The sequence below is a fragment of the Armigeres subalbatus genome, chromosome 1, assembly GCF_024139115.2.
Source record: "Armigeres subalbatus isolate Guangzhou_Male chromosome 1, GZ_Asu_2, whole genome shotgun sequence".
Classification (NCBI taxonomy): Eukaryota; Metazoa; Arthropoda; class Insecta; order Diptera; family Culicidae; genus Armigeres; species Armigeres subalbatus.
The window spans coordinates 248630684-248658448 of record NC_085139.1 but is presented as its reverse complement, the minus strand read 5'-3'; the positions used below and the strand labels follow the sequence as shown (position 1 = coordinate 248658448).

The following is a 27765-nucleotide window of genomic DNA, read 5'->3' as shown; positions in this document are numbered from 1 at the left end:
CGTCGGAGGATCACTTCTAGTTCTCGCGCAGCTTATACAATCACGTGTCATTTCGGTGATGTCCCGGTCTATCGATTCCCACCAGCAATACGATCTTGCAAAAGATTTCATTCGGGAAATTCCAACATGCCCTGAATGCAACTCGTCCAAAACTCTTCGACGTAATGGTACAGGAATTACTTACTTACTTATGGATCCTGTACACCTCCGGTGGTGCAAAGGGCCGACTTGAAAGATCTCCATCCTGAGCGTTGCCCGGCTATCGCTTTAACCTGTTGCCAGGTTAGATTTCGGTCGACTTCTTTTATTTCTTTATTGAGGCTTCGCCGCCATGAGCCTCTGGGTCTGCCTCTGCTGCGATGTCCCGCTGGGTTCCAGTCTAATGCTTGTTTACAGATTTCGTTTCCGCCCCTACGTAGAGTGTGGCCGACCCAGCCCCACCCCCACCGAATTTCTGTTGTTATCTGCCTCTGGTGACAATGACGATGGAGCTCGTTGTTTGAGATCCAGTTGTGAGGCCACCAGGCCCGAATTATATACCGCAGGAATCTGTTGATGAACACCTGCAGTCGTTGAGTGTTCTCCACTGATACACACCATGTTTCGCTAGCGTATAACAGCACAGATTTCACGTTAGAGTTGAAAATTCGTATTTTGGTGCGTTCACTTATCTGCCTGTTTTTCCAGATATTTCTTAAGCTAGCGATGGTAGCCCTTGCTTTCTTGACCCGTGCGCCTATGTCGATCTTGGTACCACCGTCTGACGCCATTTGGCTACCAAGATATTGGAAGCTTTCAACATTCTCCACTGGTTACCCGGCTACTGTGAAACTGGAAGGAGTCACCGTATTTACATCCAACGATTTGGTTTTGTTGACGTTGATGACTAAACCTGCCGAGGAGGAGCGATCGGCAAGGTCGTCGAGCTTACTCTGCATATCAGAGCGCCGTTGCGCGAGTAGTGCAACGTCATCCGCCAATTCGAAGTCGTTTAGGTGCTCCATGGTTATAGGCTGCCATAACAGCCCGCGGTTTGGTTCACGGTCAATCGCATCTACCAGAATCTCATCGATTACGATGAGGAATAGTAACGGTGATAGAATCCATCCTTGCCTCACACCAGCTACGACCCGTATAGGGTCAGACAGGACCCCATTGTGCAGCACTCTACACGAAAAGGCCTCGTACTGTGCTTCGATGAGGCCGATGATTTTCTCAGGAACCCCCTTGCGTCTCAGGGCGCCCCACATATTCTCGTGATTGAGACGGTCGAAAGCTTTTTCGTAGTCAATGAATACCAAGTGAACGGACTCTTGGAATTTGTTGACCTGCTCCAAAATGAAGCGGAGCGTGACAATATGGTCCACACAGGATCTTCCGGCACGGAATCCGGCTTGCTGCCGCCGGAGAGTCGCATCGATCTTCTCCTGAATCTGGGCTAGGATAATTTTGCACAGAACTTTGAGAACGGTACACAGCAACATAATGCCTCGCCAGTTATCGCATACCGTCAGGTCACCTTTTTGGGCACCTTCACTAAGATACCTTGCATCCAGTCGACCGGGAAAGTTGCGGTGTCCCAGATATTACGAAATAAACGATGCAGTAGTTGAGCGGATGTCATGGGGTCAGCTTTGAGCATCTCGGCTGATATGCGCTCGACCCCTGGGGCTTTATTCGATTTCATGCTTTGGATGGCTGTTTGAATCTCTAGCAGTGATGGAGCTTCGGTATTGACGCGTGTTATACGTCGGATCCTAGGCAGATCATGCCGAGGTGGTGATGGCCTGGCTGGCACTTGAAGTGCTCGAACCAGCGTTTCAGCTGGTCAGTTAGGTCGGTCAATAACTGATCATTCGCGTCTTTCACAGGCATCGTTGCATTCATCTTCGCCCCGCTTAAGCGGCTAGAGATCGTAGAGGAGGCAAATGTCCCCGGTTGCGGCGCCTTTTTCTCCTTCGTCGGCCAGAGAGTATGTCCACCCACGCATGTCCCGTCGACATGAGCGTTTTACTTCCTTCTCAAGAGCCGAGTATCGTTGACGGGCTAAGACTTTGGCTCCTCTCGTTTTCGATCGCTCTATCGCGGCTTTGGCTTCTCTTCGCTCCTCTATCTTCCTCCAGGTCTCCTCGGTGATCCATTGTTTTCTCTGGGTGCGTAGTTCGCCCAGATTGTTCTCGCTGGTGGCGATGAAGGCATTCTTGATGGCGGTCCATTGGTCTTCCACGCTGCCACCTTCCGGAATATCTGCAGCACGCGTCTCCAGTTCTTCAACGAAGGACCGTTTCACCGTGGCATCTTCCAGTCGGCGTGTGTTGAATCGTCGTCCAACTCTTTCCTCCTGCCGACGAATCCGCGCAATGCGCAGGCGTATTTCGCCGATGAGGAGGTGATGATCAGACGCGATATCAGCACTACGTTTATTCCGTACATCAAGAAGGCTCCATTTCCATTTTCGGCTGATGCAGATGTGGTCGATTTGATTTTCTGTAAAGCCGTCACGGGAGACCCACGTGACCTTGTGAACCGGTCGATGAGGGAAGAGCGATCCCCCGATCACCATGTCGTTATTACCACAACGGCGAATAGCTCTCCGTTTTCGCGCATTTCTCCGAGACCATGGCGTCCCATAATGCGCTCATGGTTCGAGTTGTCGGATCCGATCTTCGCATTGAAGTCGCCCAAACAGATCTTGATATCACCCTTCGGAATTCTATCTACGACGGCATTGAGTTGACTGTAGAAGTTCTCTTTGTCTTGCAGATCGGCAGCATCGGTTGGCGCATAACATTGGATTATAGTAAGGTTTCGGACCCGTGTTCTAAATCTGGCAACGATTATCCTTTCACTTATAGGTACCCACTTCATAAGCGCAGAGTGTGCCTGAGCGCTGAGTAGGAAGCCAACTCCGCGATGCCGGGGAGCGTGTTCACCTCGTAAACCAGAGTATGGCAGAACTTGTCCCGACGGCGTTGTGTGTTCTCCAAAGTTTGGCCAACGGACTTCACTCAGTCCCAGGATCTCAAGCTTCATGCGGCGTGCCTCATTGGCAAGTTGTGCCAATTTACCCTGCTGGGCTAGGGTTAAAACGTTCCATGTTCCTATTCTTGTCCGTTGTTTCGCGCTAAGAGTCGTCGCCGTAAAATCAGTCCGTATTCTTTCATTATCGGATTCTCGAACAAATTGATGTTTCGGGAACAGCAGGTTGTTGGCACAAGGTTCCCTATCCACCGGGATGGGGCTGCCATCTTAGGTATAGCTTCCGGGGAATAGCATTTCATACTCAGCCGCTGGATGCCAGAACAGATGCTGTTGGAGCCGCACCTCCTAGGTGAACAGACGCTCGGTCAGTCGGGTCAAATTTGTTCAAAGTCCCAATCAACACCAGGACTATGCTAGTGCGCTTAGAGCGGCACACAGTCGCTTTGATAGGGCCTGCTTGGGGACACATGCAGCTTTTTATAGGAGTTCAACAGAGCCCACTGTCGAACCCCACCACATCCTAGGCAGACCCCACAGGACGCACCCTCTCACTCTAGCTGATGTCAGAAGGACAACAGTGCCTAGGCTGCCCAGTACGCAACCCTTAGCTGACGGTCAATTGTCATCGGAAGACCCGTGGAAGCGTGAGTATTGGAACTTGTGAGGACCAGAGCTATGTTAGGCGCCCCTTCCCGGATGTCAACTCACCATTTCGCAGCCCTTGAAAATGGATTGGGGCATCATAAATAGCCGTTTTTGAAGGCCCTCATGAAAACCTGCCTAGTATTCGCCGGTAGTAGTACGAGTCAATGTTCGATCCATTGGAGTATTTATTTATCATCAGACTAAGGCCGGAGTGGCCTGTGCTGCACATAAAAGACTTCTCCATTCAGCTCGGTTCAAGGCTGCACTTCGCCAACCACGCAGTCTGCGGAGGGTCCGCAAGTCGTCTTCCACCTGATCGATCCACCTTGCCCGCTGTGCACCTCGCCTTCTTGTTCCCGTCGGATCGTTGTCGAGAACCATTTTCACCGGATTACTGTCCGACATTCTGGCTACGTGCCCGGCCCACCGCAGTCTTCCGATTTTCGCGGTGTGAACGATGGATGGTTCTCCCAACAGCTGATGCAACTCGTGGTTCATTCGCCTCCTCCACGTACCGTCCGCCATCTGCACCCCACCATAGATGGTACGCAACACTTTCCTTTCGAAAACTCCCAGTGCGCGTTGGTCCTCCACGAGCATCGTCCAGGTCTCGTGTCCGTAGAGAACTACCGGTCTTATAAGCGTTTTGTAGATAGTCAGTTTGGTACGGCGGCGAACTCTATGCGATCGGAGCGTCTTACGGAGTCCAAAGTACGTACGATTTCCAGCAACTATGCGTCTCCGAATTTCTCTGCTGGTATCGTTATCGGCGGTCACCAGTGAGCCCAAGTACACGAATTCTTCAACCACCTCGATTTCGTCACCACCGATAGAAACTCGTGGTGGGTGGCTCACATTGACCTCTCTTGAGCCTCTTCCTATCATGTACTTCGTCTTCGACGTGTTGATGACTAGTCCAATCCGTTTAGCTTCGCTTTTCAGTCTGATGTAGGCTTCCTCCATCCTCTCAAAGTTACGTGCCATGATATCAATGTCGTCGGCGAAGCCAAATAACTGGACGGACTTCGTGAAAATCGTACCACTCGTGTCAATCCCTGCCCTTCGTATTACTCCCTCCAAAGCGATGTTGAATAGCAGACACGAAAGACCATCACCTTGCCGTAACCCTCTACGGGTTTCGAAGGGACTCGAGAATGCCCCTGAAACTCGAACTACGCACATCACCCGATCCATCGTCGCCTTGATCAACCGTATCAGTTTATCCGGACATCCGTTTTCGTGCATTAGCTGCCATAGCTGGTCCCGATCGATTGTATCATATGCGGCTTTGAAGTCGATAAATAGATGATGTGTGGGCACGTTGTATTCGCGGCATTTCTGCAATACCTGACGTATGGCGAACACCTGGTCTGTGGTAGAGCGTTCACCCATAAATCCCGCCTGGTACTGCCCCACGAACTCTCTTGCAATTGGTGTTAGTCGACGGCATAAAATTTGGGAGAGTACCTTGTAGGCGGCGTTCAGCAATGTGATTGCGCGGTAGTTGCTACAATCCAGCTTATCGCCCTTTTTGTAGATGGGACACACGACACCTTCCATCCACTCCTGCGGCAGAACCTCATCCTCCCAAACCTTGGTAATCACCCAGTGCAGCGCTCTAGCCAGTGCTTCACCACCGTGTTTAAACAGCTCTCCTGGTAGTTGGTCAACTCCAGGGGCTTTGTTGTTTTTCAGCCGGCCGATCTCCTCCTGGATTTCCTGGAGATTCGGAGCCGGAAGTCGCATGTCCTGCGCGCGTGCTCCTAGGTTCATTACCATACCGCCACCGTTGTCTGCCATATCGCCATTCAGGTGCTCTTCGTAGTGCTGCCGCCACCTTTGGATCACCTCACGCTCGTTCGTAAGAAGGTTCCCGTTTATGTCCTTACACATATCGGGCTGTGGCACGTGGCCCTTACGTGAACGGTTCAACTTCTCATAGAACTTTCGTGCGTTATTAGCGCGGTACAGTTCCTCCGTCTCTTCACGGTCTCGATCTTCCTGCTGGCGCTTTTTCCTCCGGAAAATCGAGTTTTGTCTGTTCCGCGCCCGTTTGTATCGTGCCTCGTTCGCCCTCGTGCGGTGTTGCAGCAATCTCGCCCATGCTACATTCTTCTCCTCAACTAACTGCTCACATTCGCCGTCATACCAGTCGTTTCTTTGATCCGGAGCCACCGTGCCTAGTGCAGCGGTTGCGGTGCTTCCAATGGCGGATCGAATATCTCTCCAGCCATCTTCAAGAGATGCTGCGCCTAGCTGCTCTTCCGTTGGGAGTGCCACTTCCTGCTGCTGCGCGTAGTCTTGGGCTAGTCTACCGTCTTGTAGCCGCCCAATGTTAAGCCGCGGCGGACGACTCCGACGCGTGTTGATCACCGTCGAGAGTTTTGAGCGCAGACATACTGCGACGAGGTAGTGGTCGGATTCAATATTCGCACTGCGGTAAGTGCGTACGTTCGTGATGTCGGAGAAGAATTTACCGTCGATTAGAACGTGGTCGATTTGGTTTTCCGTTACTTGATTAGGTGATTTCCATGTGGCCTTGTGGATATTCTTACGGGGAAGAAAGTGCTTCGGACTACCATTCCGCGGGAGGCTGCAAAGTTTATGCATCGTTGGCCGTTGTCGTTCGATACGGTATGCAGACTATCCGGTCCGATGACCGGTCTATACATTTCCTCCCTTCCTACCTGAGCGTTCATGTCACCGATAACGATTTTGACGTCCCGCAGTGGGCATCCATCGTATGTCTGCTCCAGCTGCGCATAGAACGCTTCTTTCTCGTCGTCGGATCTCCCTTCGTGTGGGCAGTGCACTTCGATGATGCTATAGTTGAAGAAACGGCCTTTTATCCTCAGCTTGCACATCCTTGCGTTGATTGGCTGCCACCCAATCACGCGTTGGCGCATCTTTCCCAGCACTATGAAGCCGGTTCCCAGCTCGTTGGTGGTGCCACAGCTTTGGTAGAAGGTAGCCGCTCGATGCCCGCTTTTCCACACTTTCTGTCCTGTCCAGCAGATTTCCTGCAGCGCTACGACATCGAAGTTGCGGGGATGTAATTCATCGTAGATTATCCTGTCGCAACCTGCGAAGCCCTAGCGACTTGCAGTTCCATGTTCCAAGCTTCCAATCGTGCTCCTTTATTCGTTGCCCTAGGTCGTTGCCGATTGTATCGAGTCGTATTATCTTCTATGTTGTTCGTAATGGTTGTTTTTAAAGGCGGCTTATTAGGCCTGCGCAAACCTCCTGTCTCGTCGGAGGGCCGTCGTGTCAGGGCTGTTTAGCGTCCCACCTAACACCAGGACTTGGGCTTGTGCGCTTTGAGCGGCACACGGTCGCTTTGGCGGAGCCTACTTGCGGATTCATGCAGCTTTTTATAGAGGTTTAACAGGGCCCACTGTCAAACCCCACCACATCCTAGGTAGGCGCCACAACTCGCAGATGGCCTGGGGAGGGATCGTCAAGCCCTTGGACATAGTCCCTGCTGCCCCCAGGGGAAGTATCTTACATCTATAACGTCCGACGAATACCGTCTTTCGATCAGCACGTGGTCTATCTGTGAGCAAGTGACGCCGCTCGGGTGTTGCCAGGTGTGTTTGCGAATATTCTTACGTGAGGAAATTATTACTCCAACGATATCCACCGAAAATTATTCGGAATAGTGATGAGAGAATAACTGTTCATCTCGAAATCCTTTTTATTATTTAAATTTAATTTTGTAAATGGCAACGAATGTTCAAGGCCTAAAATGTTATCGCACTACGTCATCTAATGCACATGAAATTGAAAAAAAAAAATACTCCTGGTTTACATTTTAAATTTTATCGCGAACAATTGTAGTTGGGCAGATTTTTTAACGGTTAATAGAATGTTGAAATCCAGCCACAATTTCTCTAAGAAAAAACAGACCCGCATTAGCAGGGAGATCTGTATGATCATTCCATGATTGATTATTTTAATAGAAATGTTCGTGGAAGCACATAAAGATTTGGTGAAAGGAAGAAATTATTTTGTAGTTTCCCATGAATCACAAATGACATAAATTTTGGAACACAATAAGTTTTAGAACGTTTTAAAATTAATAAAAAAAATTCTTTAAAAAATTGAATAATTTTCGCACTTTAACGAATTGGATGAAAATAGTTCTGCACTGATTAGTATTTTTACGTTATTTTTGAATGTCGTATAACTGCGGATGTTAGTCACAAAGTGTACAAACTAATATGAAACAGAGAAACTTAAAAATTTACATTAACTAGTTAGAATTTACTGTAGACAAAATGAAGAAAGAGAAACAAATGAAACTTAAGCAAATTGTGTAGCGAAACGTTTGTTTCAACGTGCGGACGAACGATAAAAAAGATGGTATTATTATGAATAATATTCAAATTACTAGCAAGTAAGTGTAATAATTATTCTAAGACAGTTAAGTAGGACAGTTTTATTACAATTATGAACATTAATGACATACGTGAAAGTGGGGTAAAATCATACAAACAGTCGATAATAATTAAAAAACACCACTCCAACTAACATGGTCCTAGAAACAACACAACCCACACTGAACAAAATCTTCCACATGTTTTCGACTGGATTCGATTGGTTGAAAAGCGGGACAAGAAGCGTGTGAGCAAGAGAGAGCGAGAAATATTTCCTATTACTTTTTAGCTTGTTGTAGCGTTGTAGATAGAACGGTTACTGTGTGAAATGATGCTTTCACCCTCTACCAGAGCGGCGATTGATAGATACTTTTAGTTTAGGCGGTTCGTTATCATAGATTAAGTGTGGGGTAAAAGCGTATCTGATTTGATTTTTTTTGCGCCATTGATAGCGATTAACAACACTTATTTACACAGAAAAAGTTTTAATTTTATTTATTTTTTTTTAAACGAATTAAAAAATAAATTATTATTTATTTGTATATTTTTATTTTTGTTTATTAGCAGATACTATGTCGTGGAGTTAGATAATAATTTTCTGCACAAACATATTTGCGCTAATCTCTCTTTGAACGAATAATTGATTAGAAAATTGTCTCCGCAATATTTGTTATTTTTCTCCGGAAGGTAATGATGGAACAAAAATAAACAGACAGACTCGTAGGTAATAGTAGAGAAACAAATTATTAAATAATTTTGTTGAAAAAAAAAACACTGAAAAAATACACAAACTTGTTTTATGTAAAACACATGACAGGAGGAAAACAAGCAAAAATAAAGGAAAATGAAAAGCCGAAGGTGTCACCGATAGATATGGCATTGTAACGATTGTGAAAGCCCTAGACCGGCACTATCTTCTTCGCCTTCATCCGATTGATTTTCCCGTTGGCGGTCGTGGGTAATGAGTCCACGAAAAACAGGCCACCCCGCAGCCGCTTGTAGTCGGGAACCTTTCCGTGCACATAGTCCAATATTTCCAGCTTGCTAACCTGCTTCCCGTCGCGACTCCTCACCACCAGCGCCATCGGTAAGTCATCGTGCGGTGGCTTCTCGTCGGGGGTGGCCACCACAACGGCCTGTACTATACCGGGCAGCTCCATCAGAAGCGCTTCCAATTGGGCCGGAGCAATCTGGTAGCCCCGGTAGCGGATCATTTCCTTCTTGCGCTCGGTGATGAACAGGAATCCGGTTTTGTCAAAGTAGCCAATGTCACCGGTTTTGATGAAACCGTCGGCTGTTAGGATGTCCTGCGTTGCCTCCGGATTACCGTAGTAGCCGATGAATGGATGAATGTAGCGGATAAGGATTTCACCTTCCTCGTCCGGTCCGAGTAGGGTGCCGTCGTCGGCGGCGATCTAGGAAATGGTAAGTGAAATTTGTAAATATTTTCGAACATGTCTAATTTAAGTATTTTTGTAAATTTTGTCTGTTACGAATTTTATAATCACATTAGACAAATTTATTAGCCTTCTGACTACCAAACAAATGAATTTTCATTTCCACAATCTGCCCAATCATTCCTGCAACGGAATGATGTTAATCTGTAGATTAAAAAAAACACGCAACAAATTGAAATGCAACTACTAATATCTAAATTCAATGACCAAGTTTTAGTCTCACAAGAAACACCAACTACACCAGAGACAGGGACTATAATTTTTACATCTGTGAAAACCTTATAAATCCCTTAAGTAACGGCACTGCCCTTGCGATAAAATCGGTTTCCCTATTGACAAAATAATATTTCTTCAATAGTGCAGGGAAATTGGGGTAGGAAGGCCACAGTTGTCATGCTACATAAGGAATGTCGAGATGAGGAAGGAAGGTTAGAATAGCGCGTGTGAAACATTGTAAAAAAAACGGCCTGTTCGCAAATATGTGCTGGGGTCAGGCTTGTAAAATGTCATCTGCATGTCATTTGACTAATTTGTTCATAACTTTCTTCGGAAGCCAAATTTACTTCAAAATTTTAGATGCACGCATAACGCTTGAGTAGTGCTATATTTTTGTCCAAAGGTACATTGCTCTAAATATAACATCTGAGGCTAGAGAGTGAAATCTCTCCAAAATGTCACGTGTCATTTGACATAATGTCATTTGAATGACATTTTGCCTCCCACGCCCCAGATTACATATTTACAGCAATGTCTTGTTAGACAAAGTTGTAGCCACATTTAAGCGCTATAAGTTTGCCATACTTGATAGTTGATAGCTGGGTAAATTATGAAAAAGAATGCAAATGACATTTTACAACACTGGCTGGGGTTCTTTGACTGGGGAAGTGGGGTGTCACTCACTGTCATTTGGCTAATTTGACGAAAGGGGGTCATGGAGGGATTGGTCAGGTAACAGGAGGGTGGCATCTTGCGGAACCGCGTCGGTGCCTATGGTGTATACTCCTTCACGGCGCTTGGCTTCCGTATCAATTGAAGGAATTGGAAGTAGTCAGCCTCTCGCTTTTCCTGCAAGAGTTAGGTACAAGCCACATAGGCCTCGTTGCCTGGTCTACCTTGGGTCAAAAGGCTCCAGGGGGTGATGGAATCTCCGGAGTAACCAATGGCTACAACCAAGCTCACCCAGTTAAATCTAAGGGTGCCCACGAGTGATGACATCAATATTTCGATGTAAGCCAAAACGGATGCAACACCTGGTGGATCCTTCTTAACCAGGTCTCGGATATACCCAAAATAGAGCAAGAGTTTGGTACAAGTCACATAGGCCTCGTTGCCTGGTCTACCCTGGGTGATGCTAAACCGAACAATGAAAGTGGGGGATATAAATTAAATGATAAAAATAATTAGAAAAAAAACGCTACGGCATAAAGATGGTACGCTACGGCATAAGGAGGTTAGGTAGGCCGGATGAGGGGGACCAGCAACACTCCATTAGCTTCATCTAGGCATCTAGCAGACTGATCCGACATCGAAACGTATTCCGATCAACCTAGCCAAATTTTAACCATCATGACGGAATGTGCGCTATATATTTTAGCTTTAGAGCACTGAATAATCGACGTAGGCATGGTTCATGTACTTTTTGAACACCCCCAACAGATAAAAGCGCATGGAATAGCCCGCCATTTTGTTTCATAGACAAAAACTGCATCTAAGATTAGTTCAAAGGAAACAGTCTCGGAGGCTCATTGCCTGAGTTAAACAATGACATCTGATATCGTTTCAACGGAAGAAGGAAACCTGCGGATCCTGCTCATTCCGGGAGATGGAGACTGTCTATTTGCATCGCTTGGACACCAAATCTGTGGCACGAAGCCCAACACGGAAGAAATGAAGTTCAGAGTAAGAACGTTGTGGGCAGTAGTTGTAGTGCAGTTTTACAGCAGGAACCTTACAGAATGGAGCGACCGCATGCATGCGCAAGCAGTATCGGCATTGACAAACATCGGAAAAGCAGACATCTGCATCGATTATTTAACCACCAGGTGCAGGAATGAAAGTCTCCTTAATAAAGACAAAAAAAACACCAGGTGGTTCAGTATTATCTGAATCTGTATGGAACAACACGGATTCTGGGGTGCAGAAGAGGCTTTTCTGGCGGTGGCGAGCGAATTTAATTTCAGGATAGAAATCTATCGAGAACACTCATCGGCATGCATCATCAACGCAGACGGAAGAAGAACCTTGACAGTAGCTGTTCTGACAATGTTCTAGATATCCCTAGTGGTAGGCAAAATAACAATAAAACGAACATTAAATGAATAAACTACTTAAATCATACAGGTAAACGAACGATGGGACTAGAAAAAGATTATGCTCCCCCCTCAGAAGAGACAAGCAGGAACGACCAACGCAGGAAACAAAAACAAACAAAACAGCTTTTCAAGATTACTTGTCCCGCACACCAACAAAGAGATCCGCTACCGCGACCACACATACAAGCAATACAACAACAACATACAGTCGACACTTACGATGTGACATAACACAGTGATAGAAGTCCGGCGGCACTCGCAACAATAAACTCGCCACCGAACATCTTCACAGCCGGGACATGAAATGTCTCAGGGTGCTCCCAACCGTCCGATCGGGACATCATCGATCAGTTCCTAAACGACAACAATATTGCCGTTGCCTGTTTGCAAGAGACCCGTTTAGCTACCAGTACGACAACCACAACAGCCTACGCATGGTTCAATGTAAATCGGCAAGTGGAGACCTCTCCCAGGATGGGAGGTGGAATCGCTATCCTGGTACACCGAGGACACTTTGGCAACAAATTCAAGTTTTTTCGAGTTGGAAATAATACCTGCGGAGTCAAGATCACTGTGTTTGTAGAACAATTTATAATCTTGTCCATATGCGTACGCTCGGTGAGCACCCAAGCGGATCCAGAGATAGGAGTTCCAATCAACTACTTAACCAGATTGAGTGAACGTCAGAGGGACAACGTCATAATTCTAGGAGACTTCAACGCCCACGTAGGATACAAAGATCTGCTTCCCGATGACAGAAATCGTGTGGGACCATTACTTTTCCACCCTTGGACCAACTAAAATGGAGAAGCTTTGAAAGAGCTACTTCTTCATAACTACCGACTCTCTAGCTAATTTGGACCCGACAAAAGCGTGCTATGCACATGGAAACGCGATGGAAGTTGGTCTCAGATAGATCACATCGTGATGCCGATAATCCGCAAGTTTCATCCACCCAATTGCCGCTTCATGGAAGCACCAAACGGCTTCTCAGATCATCCTCTGCTCATTCTTCGCACTAAATACCGTACCAATGCAGCCAACAAATCACAACACTTAGTAAACACATCTGCACTGCAAAAACCAGATCCCTCGATCATACAAGTCGGTCTGCTAACCACTGATCCGATGGCGAAAATGCAATATCACCGGGAAATCACGACACGCTTACAATCACAAATTCCAGTGGATGCCCAATATTTACCCTCCCCAATTCCTGGAACGTATAAACGAAACAGTGATAGGAGCAGCGAAGGCAACACGCTCACCGAACACCCCGAACAGGACAAGAACGGGACGACGTTACGAGAAAAGGCATAAGCAGTTGCTGAGTGACCGGCATAACCCAGAAAAGAAGAAAAAGTTGAAAGAATCACAGAAAGAAAAAAAGATCTGTCGTACCAGGAGCACCAGGAGAAAAAATACGTTTATTTTTCAAAAACCTGGAAAAATACCCCCCATTAGATTGTCTCCGCATGACATATCGATATCTACGTCAACATCGCCGTAGAGCAAACAGAAAGAGTCATAGATACATATTAATTCGTGCGTGAGAAGAAAGGCTAATGCAAGGGTCGAATGAAGAAGAAATACCAACACTACCAGCACCAGAATCTCCACCTGACGGTTCTGGACACAATATAACACAGCCGCAGGAACAAACGGGTTTTGCCCTGAACTTCTCCGCTATGATGGCAGCGAAGAACTCTTCAGGGAGATGCAGGAACTGCTACGAATGATATGGGAAAACAACAACGTACCTCCGGGTATGGTAGAAACCATTTAAATACCAATCCCAGGACAGGACCAGATGAATATCGCCTGATAACACTATGCCAAACAATCACATTTAGGATATGTTCTGAACTATCAGTGTACCTACCACCTTATCAGATCAACAGAGGACCAGATTTCCATCGTTAGGCAAATACTCCGCACTGAGCGCTGGAGGAAAGGCAGAACCACCTACATTGTATCTTTAGACATCCGGCAGGCTTTTGACACAGTCAACTTGCACAAAGTCCTGTAACTACTCCTAAACCTAGGAGTCCCAGTCTATCTAATCAACCGGATCGTATCAACATGTCTAACGGAACAGACATTGCTGCAATGCCACAGTGGGAAAAATGTGCATAAAGCGACAAAGAATTGCGGATCTCAGGAACGCAACGAGATTGTTCTAATAAAATTAGTGGTCCTGACGCAAAAAAGTCTAAGGAATCGAATAAGAATGGTTTCGAGGGCCGCACGAATGAGTATCATGCCCGTTTTACCCAAATTCCCCATTTGAACACGATTTTCATCGCAATTTACCCAGTTTTTTCGTCACAATACTAGTACAAATTGTCAACAATGGCTTCTGTAATGGAATAAAGTATGGGGAATTGAATGGAGGGACTTATTTAAACCTGAAAACTAAATAGTGCCCATTTTGCCCTGATTCCCCATTTTGATATAAAAAATTAACAAAAATAATTTGTATCTCCTTACAATTTGTTTTTCAATTCACCCGGAAGTACTTCACTTGATTGAAGAAGTCTGTAGAAACATATAGGTTATCTGGATTTAGTAATACTAGATGTTATAATGTCAATTTTACCCCAATTTCCCATTATAATTGATTTTTTTTTACTTTTTACTATGCGAAAAATTGAATGCAAAACTCTTTTGAAACAGAATTTATTGCGAATGAACTTTTAAATAGAAAAATCTCCCTTATACTACATTCAACATAATTTATTTTGACCTTGATAATGCTTCGATAGAAATGGGCTTGAACCAGTCATGCAAACCTAATCACAATACATTTTCAACACATAATTAGGATAATTCGTTAAATTAAAACGGCTAAAATTTTGTCTATTATTGAGCACACGTGCATTTCTTATGGATGTTCAACAATAGGCAACAATTTTAAACTTTCTACATTTGGCGATTTCCTCTTGTACTTATAAAGGTATGAAATTGATTCAAATCCGTTAAACACTCTGCTCAGTATAGTATTCCGCTATTTCTCATCTGTCATCGAACACGCATCAACTCATGAAATTTGTAAGATACACATATATCTGACCCAGTCAATTTTCACTTGTATCAAGTAAAGATAGTTTTAATAACAAATCAATCAAACAAATATTTTTTTTTGATTTACACTTTAAATTTATGTATCACCTTTGCTTGGTAAAAGTTGACAGTGAGCTATTTCTCATATCTATCTCTTATTTTGCTTCATCGCAATAATGATATTGGGCTTGGAGATTTAATCTCCTGTTCCCAGAAAAATATAGTTGAAATGAAATCCAGATTTTCTGCTAACCTCGAACGTAAATTAATACTTTGAAAAGAATGGTAAATTAGCGTTGAACGACAAAGCGAGAAAGGCATTATCACAACTAGGCGGAACGATTCATTTCTCGTTGAAAAAATGTTGGGGTTGTATACAAGACACGACCGCTCGACGTAAACTACGTAAAACCAAATAAAGTACACTGAACCAGTTATTCCTCTCTATATAGAAGAGAAGGAACCATCCCACCGAAACCACTACCCAGCTTTAGCAGCATCTCCCACTCTGTGAGGGAGTATGGACCCCACTGACTAGCAGCTGGGCCACCAAATTCGTACACACCTGTTCAATAATTGATAATACCCTAAAGGTAGGCAATTACCAAGGATTGGAACGTGCTGTATAGGGGATGCATGATGTATGAAAGAACTAAAATTTTCAATAGTTTAGCGTTGATAATCAAACGTTTCATACTACTAAAAAATTGGTAGAAAGATTGCGAATCGATTGATATATAAATGTTTAAAATCCATTGAAAGTTAAAGGACTTATTAATGTTACAAATCTTACATGATTTCGTGACGGTCTCAAATTTGGAAATTTTCATTTGTCACCCTGCATCCGAGTCTTCCCCTTAGACGTAGTTTACGTCAAAAATCGGAACATGTTTCTGACTTATCGAATGCATATTCACCTATTTGGTAGGTAGCGCGCTGTTCACAATAAAAGAGAATCGTGGAATAGAAGTACCAAAAATGTTGCCTTGACCAAGAAGCACTAGCTTGTGGATGCTATTTAAATTTCTATCATTATCGAGCTGAACCTCTTTGAAAGTAATTGATCTAATCGCAGTCGGCAAAATTAGTTTTCTTTTATCGATAAACTGTGTAGTATAAAAGTATATTCATAGTACAGTAGCGTTCTGAAGGTGTGTATTTAATTAGCTGTGAGCTAATTACAAATTTATTTTCATTATTTCTCATTATTTAAGCCTACATCAGTCTCAATAACGCGTTCATAGACACGTATAATTTCCTACGAATTCGATAAGGTTTGTAATCGGGACGTTTTTGATATTTATGTGACGAATAGGAAACCGAAATATGCTCTTGAACATTTGAGACAAAACCGACAAAACTTAGCAGAGACAGAGAAAGTTATTCAGCATAGTTTCAATGAGTGGAAACGGAAGTTTGAGTCTCATTGGAAAAACATCGGGAGCAAAGGAAGGTTTCTCCAAAGAAAAAGCGCTTGGTAGGATTCACCATTTGTGGTAAGAATGAATAGTCCATAATAGTCCGTATACTAGTGCTATTCAAACAATTAATTGATTCTTGCAATCTACAACTTCGATGGAATATGGAAATTATTTGAAATGACTAACCCATTATTTTTGCTAAGCAGTATTCACTAAAGAAAATGGGGTAGGGTTTTCCATGCATTTCTATTTCTTTATGCTTAACCTTAATTTGAAAAAGTAGTTTATTCAGCAGACAAAAGCTTTCTTGAACAGCAATCACTAGGGTTCTTTGATGAATTCCACATGCATATAAAGTGAGAACCCATGTGATAATTTAAGTAAACTTATCGTGGAATGCTGATTCATTTAGTTCCGATCATTCGAATTTTTATTTGATTGATTTTTTTTCCTACGCGTTCGTTTTGTCCAGCCCTTGAAGTTTTGGTTTACTACAAGATTTCGAACCTGGTATTGAAAGTCTTCTTGAAAGTTCTTTTTCATTCACTTGGTTTTTCTACTTAGGACTATGTTGCTTTGGAAGCCTTTCAATGAATTGTATGATACAGAAAAATATTATTTGTTTTTCTTTTGTTTTAAGATTCCTTCATTGAAGCCAAGCACTCGATTATCATCGGAAAACCGTTTCAAAAGAATCAGAAACTGAAGCCAATTGTTATTCAGTCTGCATCATCTGAGTTTAAAACTCGCGGGAGAAAACCAATGAATTATAATAATCTGAAAGAACGATCCCAACAATCTCATGCTCAAAACCTTGCTCGAAATCATTGTTTGGGAGCACTATTGAGAGCTGCTGGAACAGCTGCGTATAAGAATGGAAGTTCAGCTACGAAAACCATATTGAATTTGTTGAGAAAGAATAATGAAGCGTGGGCAAAGCAGGCATTATTAAGATTATTAAACCCGGAGAAAGAACAACTTTCGGCTGAAAAATGCCCTATGTTGAAAACCATGATTCGCCTGTCTAAACGCAAATATACGGATATTGCTATCTTTATGAAGGAAGAATTGGGTCAAAGATTCATACCTTGGAAGGATATAATAGATTATAGAAATAGTATCATTCCCATAATTAAGAAACCAAATGAATCAAAAGGTTATTTGTCGGCACAAGTTACGATTCGAGACATGTTAAAAGCCGATGTCAAAAGAATTATGGACCTCGAGGATATTCGAGCAAAACTGGATGCCAAAACTGTAGAAGGATCAGTGGAATGTGTAATGCACGTTTCGGCGGGTCCAGACTCTGCAACCGGCTTCAGTCACTACAATCAAGCAAAATTCCTGGCACATGATGATTCCCTGTTCACTGAACATTATATGAGCATGAGATTAGAAACTAGCAATCAAACTTTATACATAATTCCGACTCCACAGTCGGATACATTCTGCCGAGTGCGCACTATGTGTTGGACTAAAGAAACGGATGATTTGACTCGTGAAATGTATAATAAGTTTTTTGAGGAGATTGACGAGATAAATCTAGACCCTGTACATGTTGAAATCGATAATGTCACTCTACAGGTGCGTGCAAAGGCTATCTACTCGATGATCGACGGAAAAGCAGCAAATGCAATAGTGGGTAACCGGAATACCCATGGTTGCCCTTTGTGTCCACCTTATTATGGCATCAACAAAATGATTGGTCGATCATTCTTCCACAGCAGGTTAAACGCGGTAGAGTGGCTAATGCGAAATGCGGCGAAGAAGGCTGTTCCTGGTAATCCTGCCCAAACTCATCCTGAAGTGAGGAAAGAAGCGCGCTCTCAGGCAGATGAATTAGAGCAGTACTTAATATGAACATAAACCGCCCAAAAATTGGAGGATGTGGTAGTTCTAATAATGGTAACATGGCGCGAAAATTGCTTGAAAACTCGGAGCAATTTGCATCAACTCTCAATATAAATGGATTGATAAAAAATTTAAAAATCATTAGTAGCCTTGCACTTTCATCCCGTAAGCTCAAATCAGGAAAAGTGAAGGAGCTTTGGGCAATTTTGAGCAAGCAGATTTTTGATGAATTTCCATTCATTAAAAAGCTACCCCATGCATACATAAATATGCTCATCTGGCGGAGTTTGTGGACAAATTGGTGAGGTTTTCAGTGTGTTAACTACTATATTTTCTATTACATATCCATATTATAGCCATACACAATGAATTTTGTTGATGAACAATCTGGTGAACGATGCCACAAACGCCACAAATTTTCTAGACCTAGAAAAACTTCAGCTGAAGATAATTTAATGGACATGATGAGGGAGGCTTGGTCCGATCCGAAGATGTCATATCTTGCGTATCGGTCATATCATGCAAAATTGAAAAAAATGTGATACCGAAATGATAGAATATTTTGATCAAGAAAAAGAAGAAATTAAATTAACAAACAATCACGGTTATACTGAGAGTGACAAAAATTCCGGAAGCGACGAAAACGATAGTAGTGATAGTGAAAGTGAAGACAATTTAAGCAGATAGCGACAGTATTTGAAATGGATGAATTTATACATATGAGATACAGAATAAATGTTCCAAATACAGATTGTTCTTTACTATTATTTATCATTGTGTAAACGTCATAGCAGCAATAACCTAATTGTAACTATTAGTAGTATGAACAGATACGTACACTATGGTCGCTTTTCATGCTGTTTCTTTACGTGGATCGTTTTCTACGTGACTATTTTACGCGGATTTAAGGATTCACACGGATTTCTAAATTTATGCGGTTTTGCTGTAGCGAAAAACCGTTTTTAAGGCGGTTTTTAAAAAAGGTACACACTTAAATCCAGAATTTCAGCTCGGTAATATTTTTTACAGATTTCACTCGGTAAAGCTATTTTTTTACTGATAGATCAGTTAATTTTCTAGAGTTTACTGATATCTGTAATCATTGATACCGGTGTCTCAGCAAATCTAATTTATATACTGAACATCGGTAGTGAAAATTACAGAGCAATTCGGTAATTCAAATCAGTCAACACTTGTCAAAAACAAAATACCGACCAATCAGTAAAAAATATATGTTTTACTGAGCTTACAGTAGCATATTTACCGAGATCTCGGTACCTGACGGGAGTTACGTGACGCTCAATATGGCATCATACTTATAATTCTCCGAACTTAACATTTTCTTCGAGATAATCTGTGGCTTGATTCCAGAGCCAGATCCAGTGAAAAAATGTAAGTACTCATAATATGAACAATATCCTTGTGAATTTTTAAAAAATATCGTTTGTAAAATAGCTTTCCTTTGAATTTTCAGCACAATTGAGAAAATGGCGTTTGTAACACCCGTTCATGCCATTATTGTCAGCACAATTGAGAAAATTTGCAAGTTCCAGTGCTACCGAGAGCTGGAGAAGACGACATTAGTGGAATGCGGTAGGTTTGCGATAGGAAGTGTAGCAGCTTGCAAAAGGAGAAACAGCCATTCGTAGTTTTTATAAGATAATTTACTTATTTATCAAAGTGTGTATATAATTATAATTATTCTAATTTCAAATAAAACAAAAATAATAACTTTTCTTCATGTTTTATTTAATATTGAGAAATTTGTTGGTATTTTGCATTACCGAGCCCAGTTCTTTTTAATGCAGATTCGTCGGTACTTTTTTACCGAGTGCCCGGTAATGATTACCGATATGCTCAGTACATTTTGACATTTTGCCTTCGAAAGCACAGAACCGAGCAGTCGGTAAACGGGTGATTTTTTTACTGAGGTGATTACCGAGAGCTCAGCTGTTGAAAATTCGGTAATTCGTCTACCGAGCCCGTCGAAAAAAACTAAGTGTGTAGGGCAGAGCTTCCCAAACCTTTGGGTATGCGACCCACCTAGCAAAATTCTATATGTCTCGCGACCCACCTATGGAAAAATGCATTTACCAAGTAGTATTAAGCATTAATTGAATCAGAATGTCATCTGTTTCGGCTTCTTCCACTTAAAAAATATTAACGTTACCTTACATGTACAAATGCAAAAAATGACGAACATGATATTGTTTGGTACATTCAAAGTTAATTGCCTATATGCCGGGTATTAAGCCACCCGGAGTGGAAATTAATTACTATGTCTGAAACTTGATTATGCATATGAACAACATGTGATAGATTTAGTTCGGAAAAGGTATTGGAGGGTAACCGCCCCTTCGGTGGGGTTTGATCCCACGACCCTAGTTCGCACGACAGGTGCTTTCCCTACTAAGCTGGTATTGTTTGTCAAAATGTTAGCATTTTTATTTTACTTCATTAAGGGGACAGCTTTTAGGCATAAATGTTCAAATAAAATAGCGTGGTGATAGATACTTAAATAAAATGTGGCTTGAACTTGTAATAATGTTCCTGAAAAAAATGATCAAAAGGTTCGGCATTCGAGCTGCAATTAATATTTGTTCTGCGCGAGCCACCAACAATCCGCTCGCGACCCCCCTGGGGGTCGGGACCCACAGTTTGGGAAACCATGGTGTAGGGTACGTAAAAATCACGATTTTCGTTGAAGTCTTTTATACGTGGTGTTTTGGAATTTTCGCATTTGCATTCAATTTTTCGCACAGTAAAAAGTAAAAAAAAAATCAATTATAATGGGAAATTGGGGTAAAATTGACATTATAACATCTAGTATTACTAAATCCAGATAACCTATATGTTTCTACAGACTTCTTCAATCAAGTGAAGTACTTCCGGGTGAATTGAAAAACAAATTGTAAGGAGATACAAATTATTTTTGTTAATTTTTTATATCAAAATGGGGAAAAAGGGCAAAATGGGCACTATTTAGTTTTTAAGTTTAAATAAGTCCCTCCATTCAATTCCCCATAGGGGTGATGGGGGTAAATTGGACACCCTAAGAACTGCTGCTGTTTATCAAGTGGTTATCAAGAAATTGCATTATTCAACGCAGGTGTGTCGAAGCTTATCTTATTGGTTAACAAGGCCTGTTGTGAAAAAGTCTGAAAAAATATTCAAATATGTTATTTTGATCATTTGAAATTAGTCCAAAATAATTCAATTTTGTTTTGCGTGTGGTAAAATGGTCAGGCGGTGGGATAAAGTGAACAATATATTGTAAATAAAGCAAATAAGTTGATCTGAATATTTTAAAGCAAATACATATTCTTAATAATATTCCAAATGTTAGCTGACATATCTAAACACTTCGTTTTATCACAGACAAGCAGACGTACCGGGCTTGGTCGAAATGATCGGATGGGATTTGTTTCCATATTCAATTGACCATTGCTCAGTGAAATATTACCAGGTTCCTTTGGTTTTGCATTGGTTCGGCAGGAAATTCATCAAAGTTATGAAAAACGAGTTGAAAATCGTGCTCTGGCCTCAGAAGAAATTCTGGATTATTTGACGGCATGTCAAAAATGCTAGATTTTGTTCGCCTATATTATTAAAATGGATGAAAGGTTGGCCCTTGTTATACTTTTTACAGAAACTAGAGCTAGAGCTGAGTTGATTGATATATGGGTATCACAGATAGGATGACAAACATCTGAGATATGGATGATTCCATAAACGAAGTGCGTCGAATGGAAATATTCGCTCAGGAATGTAGAGAGTGTAAGAAAATGTGTGTGTGAAGCGTAAATGACCAGATCCCCCATTTCTTCAACCCCTGATTGATGATCCCACTGTCAGCCGAACCGATTAAGGTGGAAATTTGAGCTAGTTTGTCTCCATTTCTCTGACAGAATATTTCCCACTTTACCCCCAGGCGACATGGTCAATTTACCCCCATAGCTACATGTTTTTCAAATAACACCTAAACTTAGAAAAAAATTTAATAAACTATCTTCCGTCAACCATTTCCGCTGCATAACAAGCAAAATGAACGATGTGAACGATATTTTGGTTTAGAACTACTAATTCAGAGTTTTCATGGCTTAAATGCAACAGTGCAGAAATTACATCAAACTAGCATTTTGTGAAGGCGCGCAAAATTTTGTTAAAATCTAGCTGTTAAATAAATATTTAATGATTTGAAATAGCTCGGAGAGCATGAAATGCTTGATTTATGGTGTAGCATGGAAAATAATACGAGAAATTCATAAACAGGGGATAAACAAGCCGTTACCCACTTTACCCCGCCTGCTCACTTTACCCCGCTACCCCTACTTTATTCCATTAGATAAGCCATTGTTGACAATTTGTACTAGTATTTTGACGAAAAAACTGGGTAAATTGCGAAAAACTGGGTAAAGGGTAAGTCGACCGTAGACGCTATCTTGGCGGTTATCTTATCTTCTATAAATAAAAATGAGTTGAGATTTCTTTCCTGACGATTTAACTCGCGAACGGGTTGACCGATTTGCAAGCTTTTTCCCAAATCTATTCGTTTTGGGAATCGCAAGGTTTGTATATACGAAAAGTTGGTGAATATAACGGGGAAATGTAAAAAATCATTAGAATACCAACTTTGAGAACAATGTCTCGAAGTTAGATCCCAGTTCGAAACCCTTTTGGAAATTAACAAAAAAAATTAAAAAAAAAAACCTAAAAAAACAATTCCAGCGCAGAGGGAAATAAAATTTTATTAACAAATGGCGAAAAGGCTCAAAACCTTGCTCAGCAGTTCGAGAGTGCCCATAATTTTAGTCTAGGTCTCACTAGTCCAACTATGGAGCAGGTTACACGGAGCTTCGAAGACATTCTCAATCAAGAGAATGTTTTTGACCCTTCGTTGGGAACTAATTTGGATGAAGTGATATCTATTACTAGAAAATTTAAAAATATGAAAGCACCGGGTGATGATGGTACTTTCTACATACTTATCAAAAACTTCCTGAGAGCTCTTTATCCTTTTTGGTTAATTTATTTAACAAATGTTTTCAATTGGCATACTTTCCAGATAAATGGAAAAACGCCAAAGTTGTTCCAATTTTGAAGCCGGACAAAAATCCAGCTGAGGCTTCTAGTTATCGCCCAATCAGTTTGCTTTCTTCAATAAGCAAACTGTTTGAAAAGATTATTTTAAATAGAATGATGGTTCATATTAATGACAATTCTATTTTTGCTGATGAACAATTTGGTTTTCGCCATGGGCATTCAACCACCCATCAGTTATTAAGAGAAACGAATTTAATTCGGCTCAACAAATCTGAAGGATATTCGACTGGAGTTGCTCTTCTTGATATAGAGAAAGCATTTGACAGCGTTTGGCATGAAGGTTTGATGTGATGATGTCTAAGTGATGAACTCTATATTTCCTTGAAAAATCACTATAATAAAGAAATTAAAAAAAAAATGAAGGTTTGATTGTAAAATTGATGAATTTTAATTTTCCTCTGTACATCATTAAACTGATCCAAAATTATTTATCAGATCGCTCACTGCAGGTAAACTATCAGAATACTAAATCTGATAGATTACCTGTAAGGGCTGGTGTCCCCAAGGCAGCATACTGGGGCCTATATTGTATAACATTTTTACTTCTGACTTACCTGATTTACCACCAGGGTGTCAAAATCTTTGTTTGCAGATGACACGGGCCTTTCAGCCAAAGGGCGAAGCCTTCGTGTCATTTGTAGTAGATTGCAAAAAGTTTGGATATTTTCTCCACTTACTTGCAAAATGGAAAATTTCCCTGAATGCTTCCAAAACTCAGCTTATAATTTTCCCACATAAGCCGAGAGCTTCTTATTTGAAACCTTCTAGCAGACATATTGTCACTATGAATGGGGTTCCAATTAATTGGTCTAGCGAAGCTAAATATTTAGGACTTCTGCTAGATCAAAATTAACTTTAAAATCACATTGAAGGCCTTCAAGCCAAATGTAACAAATATATTAAGTGTCTATATCCACTTATAAACAGAAAATCAAAACTTTGTCTTAAAAACAATTTTTTGATTTACAAACAAATTTTTAGACCTGCCATGTTGTATGCTGTGCCAATATGGACTAGTTGCTGCAATACCAGAAAGCTTCTGGCTAGTGTCGCTCTGTACATACTGAGGTATGGGGAGCCAGCTTGGGGCCTGGCCGTGCATATTAAATGCTACTGAACGAAGTGAGAAAGTACGTATAGGCTCATGTGTCTAAGAGTTGCGAGTGCGTACCGTACCATGTCGCATGATGCACTTTGTGTCATCACCGGTATGATGCCTATTGACATCGTTATCGGTGAAGGCATAGAATGTTTCGAAATGCACGGCACGAGAGGCATCCGTAGGACTGTCAGGTTGGCCTCAATGGTCAAATGGCAGCGTGCGTGGGACAGTTTCACTAAGGGTAGATGGACAATCAGGTTGATACCGGAGATAGGTACGTTGGTCAAGAGGCGCCATGGGGAAATCACTTCCACCTGACCCAGGTCCTTACAGGCCATGGTTGCTTCAGACAGTATCTACACCGGTTCGGACACTCGGCCTCGCCCGAGTGTCCTGTGTGCGCAGGTTTAGAGGAAACGGCGGAACACGTGTTGTTCGTTTGCCTACGTTTTCGCACAATGCGTGACCACATGTGGTCTGGACACTACCCCGGACAACCTAGTACGGAGGATGTGTAAAGATGAAGTTGGCTGGAAAGCCGTTTTATCGGCTATCGTCTAAATCGTCTCTGAGCTACACAGAAGGTGGCGCGTGGACTCAAGGAATGGCTAGTTCAGGCGCAAATAGAAGGTGGTCCAAGGGTTCGGAGACGGCTTCATGGGTCATACCGGTGCCCTGTGGTCGAACTCGATCCTTTTATCGAACAAGTGGCCGCGCGAAGAACAATATGGTAGCTTTGCCCGGGTGTTGAAAATGTCACAATAAACTATTTGCAGCACCGCACTCTAGATCAATTTCCGTGCGTTTGTTTTGTTTTCCTCAACAGCTGACCCAAAATAGTATTCAAATGATTTTTTACATTTCCCCGTTATATTCACCAACTTTTCGTATATACAAACCTTGCGGTTCCCAAAACGAATCGATTTGGGAAAAAATCTTGCAAATCGGTCAACCCGTTCGCGAGTTAAATCGTCAGGAAGGAAATCTCAACTCATTTTTATTATATAGAAAGAAGATTGTTGAACACCCATAAAAAATGCACGTGTGTTCAACAATAGGCGAAACATTTATCCGTTCACCATTTGGCGAATTACCCTACCTGAATCGCAAACCACTTCAGTCACGAGTATATGGCTTGGTGGCTTTGTTTTATTTGCCTTGCTGTCTAGGAAATGGCATGCGACGGAATAATATTTCACTTCGATAATCGACTAGTAGAACTCTTTTTATCATGTTGCACTTAAACCTAAAGCGATCCCACAAAATCCTCCTTGCTTGTCCACTCACCCTCATACTGACGTTGGGCATCAGAATTCCAACCGAGTTCGGCTTCTCCAGCAGATCCAGCGACATGATTCCTCCGGTTTCACTCAGTGCGTAACCCACGAACACCCGTCCGATCGGGCTCAGCGCATTGGCTCGCTTCTTCAGCGAGTCCGGCAATGAACTTCCCCCGCAGCCAACCATTCTCAACGTGGGCAGCTTCAGCTGGCGTATCTCGCAGTACTCGACAATCTCCGCCAGCATCGGCGGCGGAACGAACGCATTGCTGACTTCGTATTTCTTGACCAGCTCGCAGGCGTATGCCGGCGAAAAGGGTCGCGTCGTTATGACCCGCTTGAACCCGTTGAACACGGTCAACAGCAGCATCTGGAAGGCGGAGATCCAGTACAGGGAACTGAAGCAAAGCACCGTGCTGGGTTCCATGTGGCTGATCATGGAGTACGGGGCGATAAGCTGAGCGTGAGATACGCACACGGCTTTTGGTAAACCGGTTGTTCCAGAAGAACACACCACGACGGCTGTCGTTTGGTTGGAATCGCCTAGGTATGGCGGACGGTAGAGCTTCTCGGCGTCATGTTGCGCGAAGATACGCTTTTGTTTCTCCGAACCGTCAAGGACCACCACTTCCGCCTCAAATTGAGCCAGTTTGATTGCATTCCGGACCGTGGACTGGTTGTGCTCGGTGCAAAAAACGAGCTTCGGTTTGGTAATGCTCATCAGGTGGATTAGATCTGCCTCCTGGAATGAGGCGTCTAGCGTGTGCACAGGAGCTCCGATGAGGAAGCATCCGAACAGAAGAGGCATCACACAGGACCGATTGTCCAGCACCATGCAGATCATGTCGGCCTTCGAGATTTTGAACACTTGGGTGAGGTTCAGCGCTGCCCGGATCATTTGAAGCCGAACTTTGTCGCAGGTGTACTCTTCGCCGGTATCGGCATCGATCTGAATCAGCTTTTCCGGGGTACGTTCAAGGATGTTCACAATCACTTGTCCGATGCTGGCCGCCGGATTGAGAACCGGTGGCTGTGTCGGACCGTGCCAGGTACGCGTCGTTGAATCAAAACGGGACATTGTGAGGGCGGTTAATATCGCGAGCGCGCTTGAATTTAGAATGTTTGAGCTGAAGACTGAAGGTGGTCACTATTGTGAAGTAGTTTTTATAAGTTTGCCCTGTCGTTATCATCGCACATTATCTGCGTCTTGAGAGCCTCTTCATCAAATTGGAGATAACCCCCAACATGTTGGCACGACTTTACTAGCTTAGGATTATCCTTAGCTGCCATGCGTTCGTAGAAGGGCTAATCACTTTGGCAACAAATAAATGCCATCAGCAAAAATATCTTCCTTGTATGAGCAAACATTCTTGCCAAGTGGGTATTCCACGATTACCCATACCTAAATAATTGAAATTGAAACACATTTCCTAAGACGCGGAAATCCACCGCCATATCAAGCCACCGCACCGGTATCTGAACGAATCGAAATGACATGGAATGAATTTCACTTGATGCGGTTCGTTGATTCCGGCTGCAACGACGTCGCGTCATCGGTCCGGGCCGTTGCAGCTTACGGGTTGATGGTTTTGTAGCCTATTTTTCCACTTGCATCGATTAGCATGGAAAATAGTTTTCACGTGCTGCCTTTTGCCGCACGTTTTGATGGTTATAAAATTTGTTATCAATTTTGGCATTGCAAACCGAAAGTAGTGGCTGTTTTATGGTGGACAATGAGGAAGGTGCGATATGTTAGCTAACCATCAGTGTTGATTACAGGATACTGATTAGTTGTTATACCGATCTTATAATAATTGCTATTCAATGTTTTACAACATAACAAGGTACCTTGGTATGGATATAATTCGTTGATATTTGTTCGGGACTGTTCATTTTTGTTGTTGCTTAATTGTTTAGATCAGAGGTTCCCAAACTTTTTGGATATGCGAGCCATCTAGCAGAATCCCACATTGTTTGCGACCCACCAGGTACCAAATGTATTGATTTTCAGAAATTGGATAAAAATAAGTTCGAGTTAGATTAAACAAATTGCTTCATACCCCACCATCACGATGCGCATCGTATTTGCTAAAATCTCATCCTATTTGGATTGAATTTGGGTTCGATTGGAATTGATTTGAATTAGGATTGGATTGGATTGGAATGGATTTGG

At 42.6% G+C, this 27765-nt stretch overlaps 1 protein-coding gene across 1 annotated transcript; it reads right to left on the bottom strand.

Moving 5' to 3' along the window:
• Positions 1-6813: 6813 nt before the first annotated feature.
• Positions 6814-26714, bottom strand: LOC134206460 (probable 4-coumarate--CoA ligase 3). The gene is made up of 2 exons (XM_062682181.1): positions 25600-26714; positions 6814-9418 (listed from the first exon to the last, which is right to left on the bottom strand). Exons 1-2 carry the CDS (start codon positions 26668-26670, stop codon positions 8903-8905), a joined length of 1587 nt encoding a protein of 528 aa, XP_062538165.1. The 5' UTR covers positions 26671-26714; the 3' UTR covers positions 6814-8902.
• Between the last annotated feature and the right edge of the window lie 1051 nt (positions 26715-27765).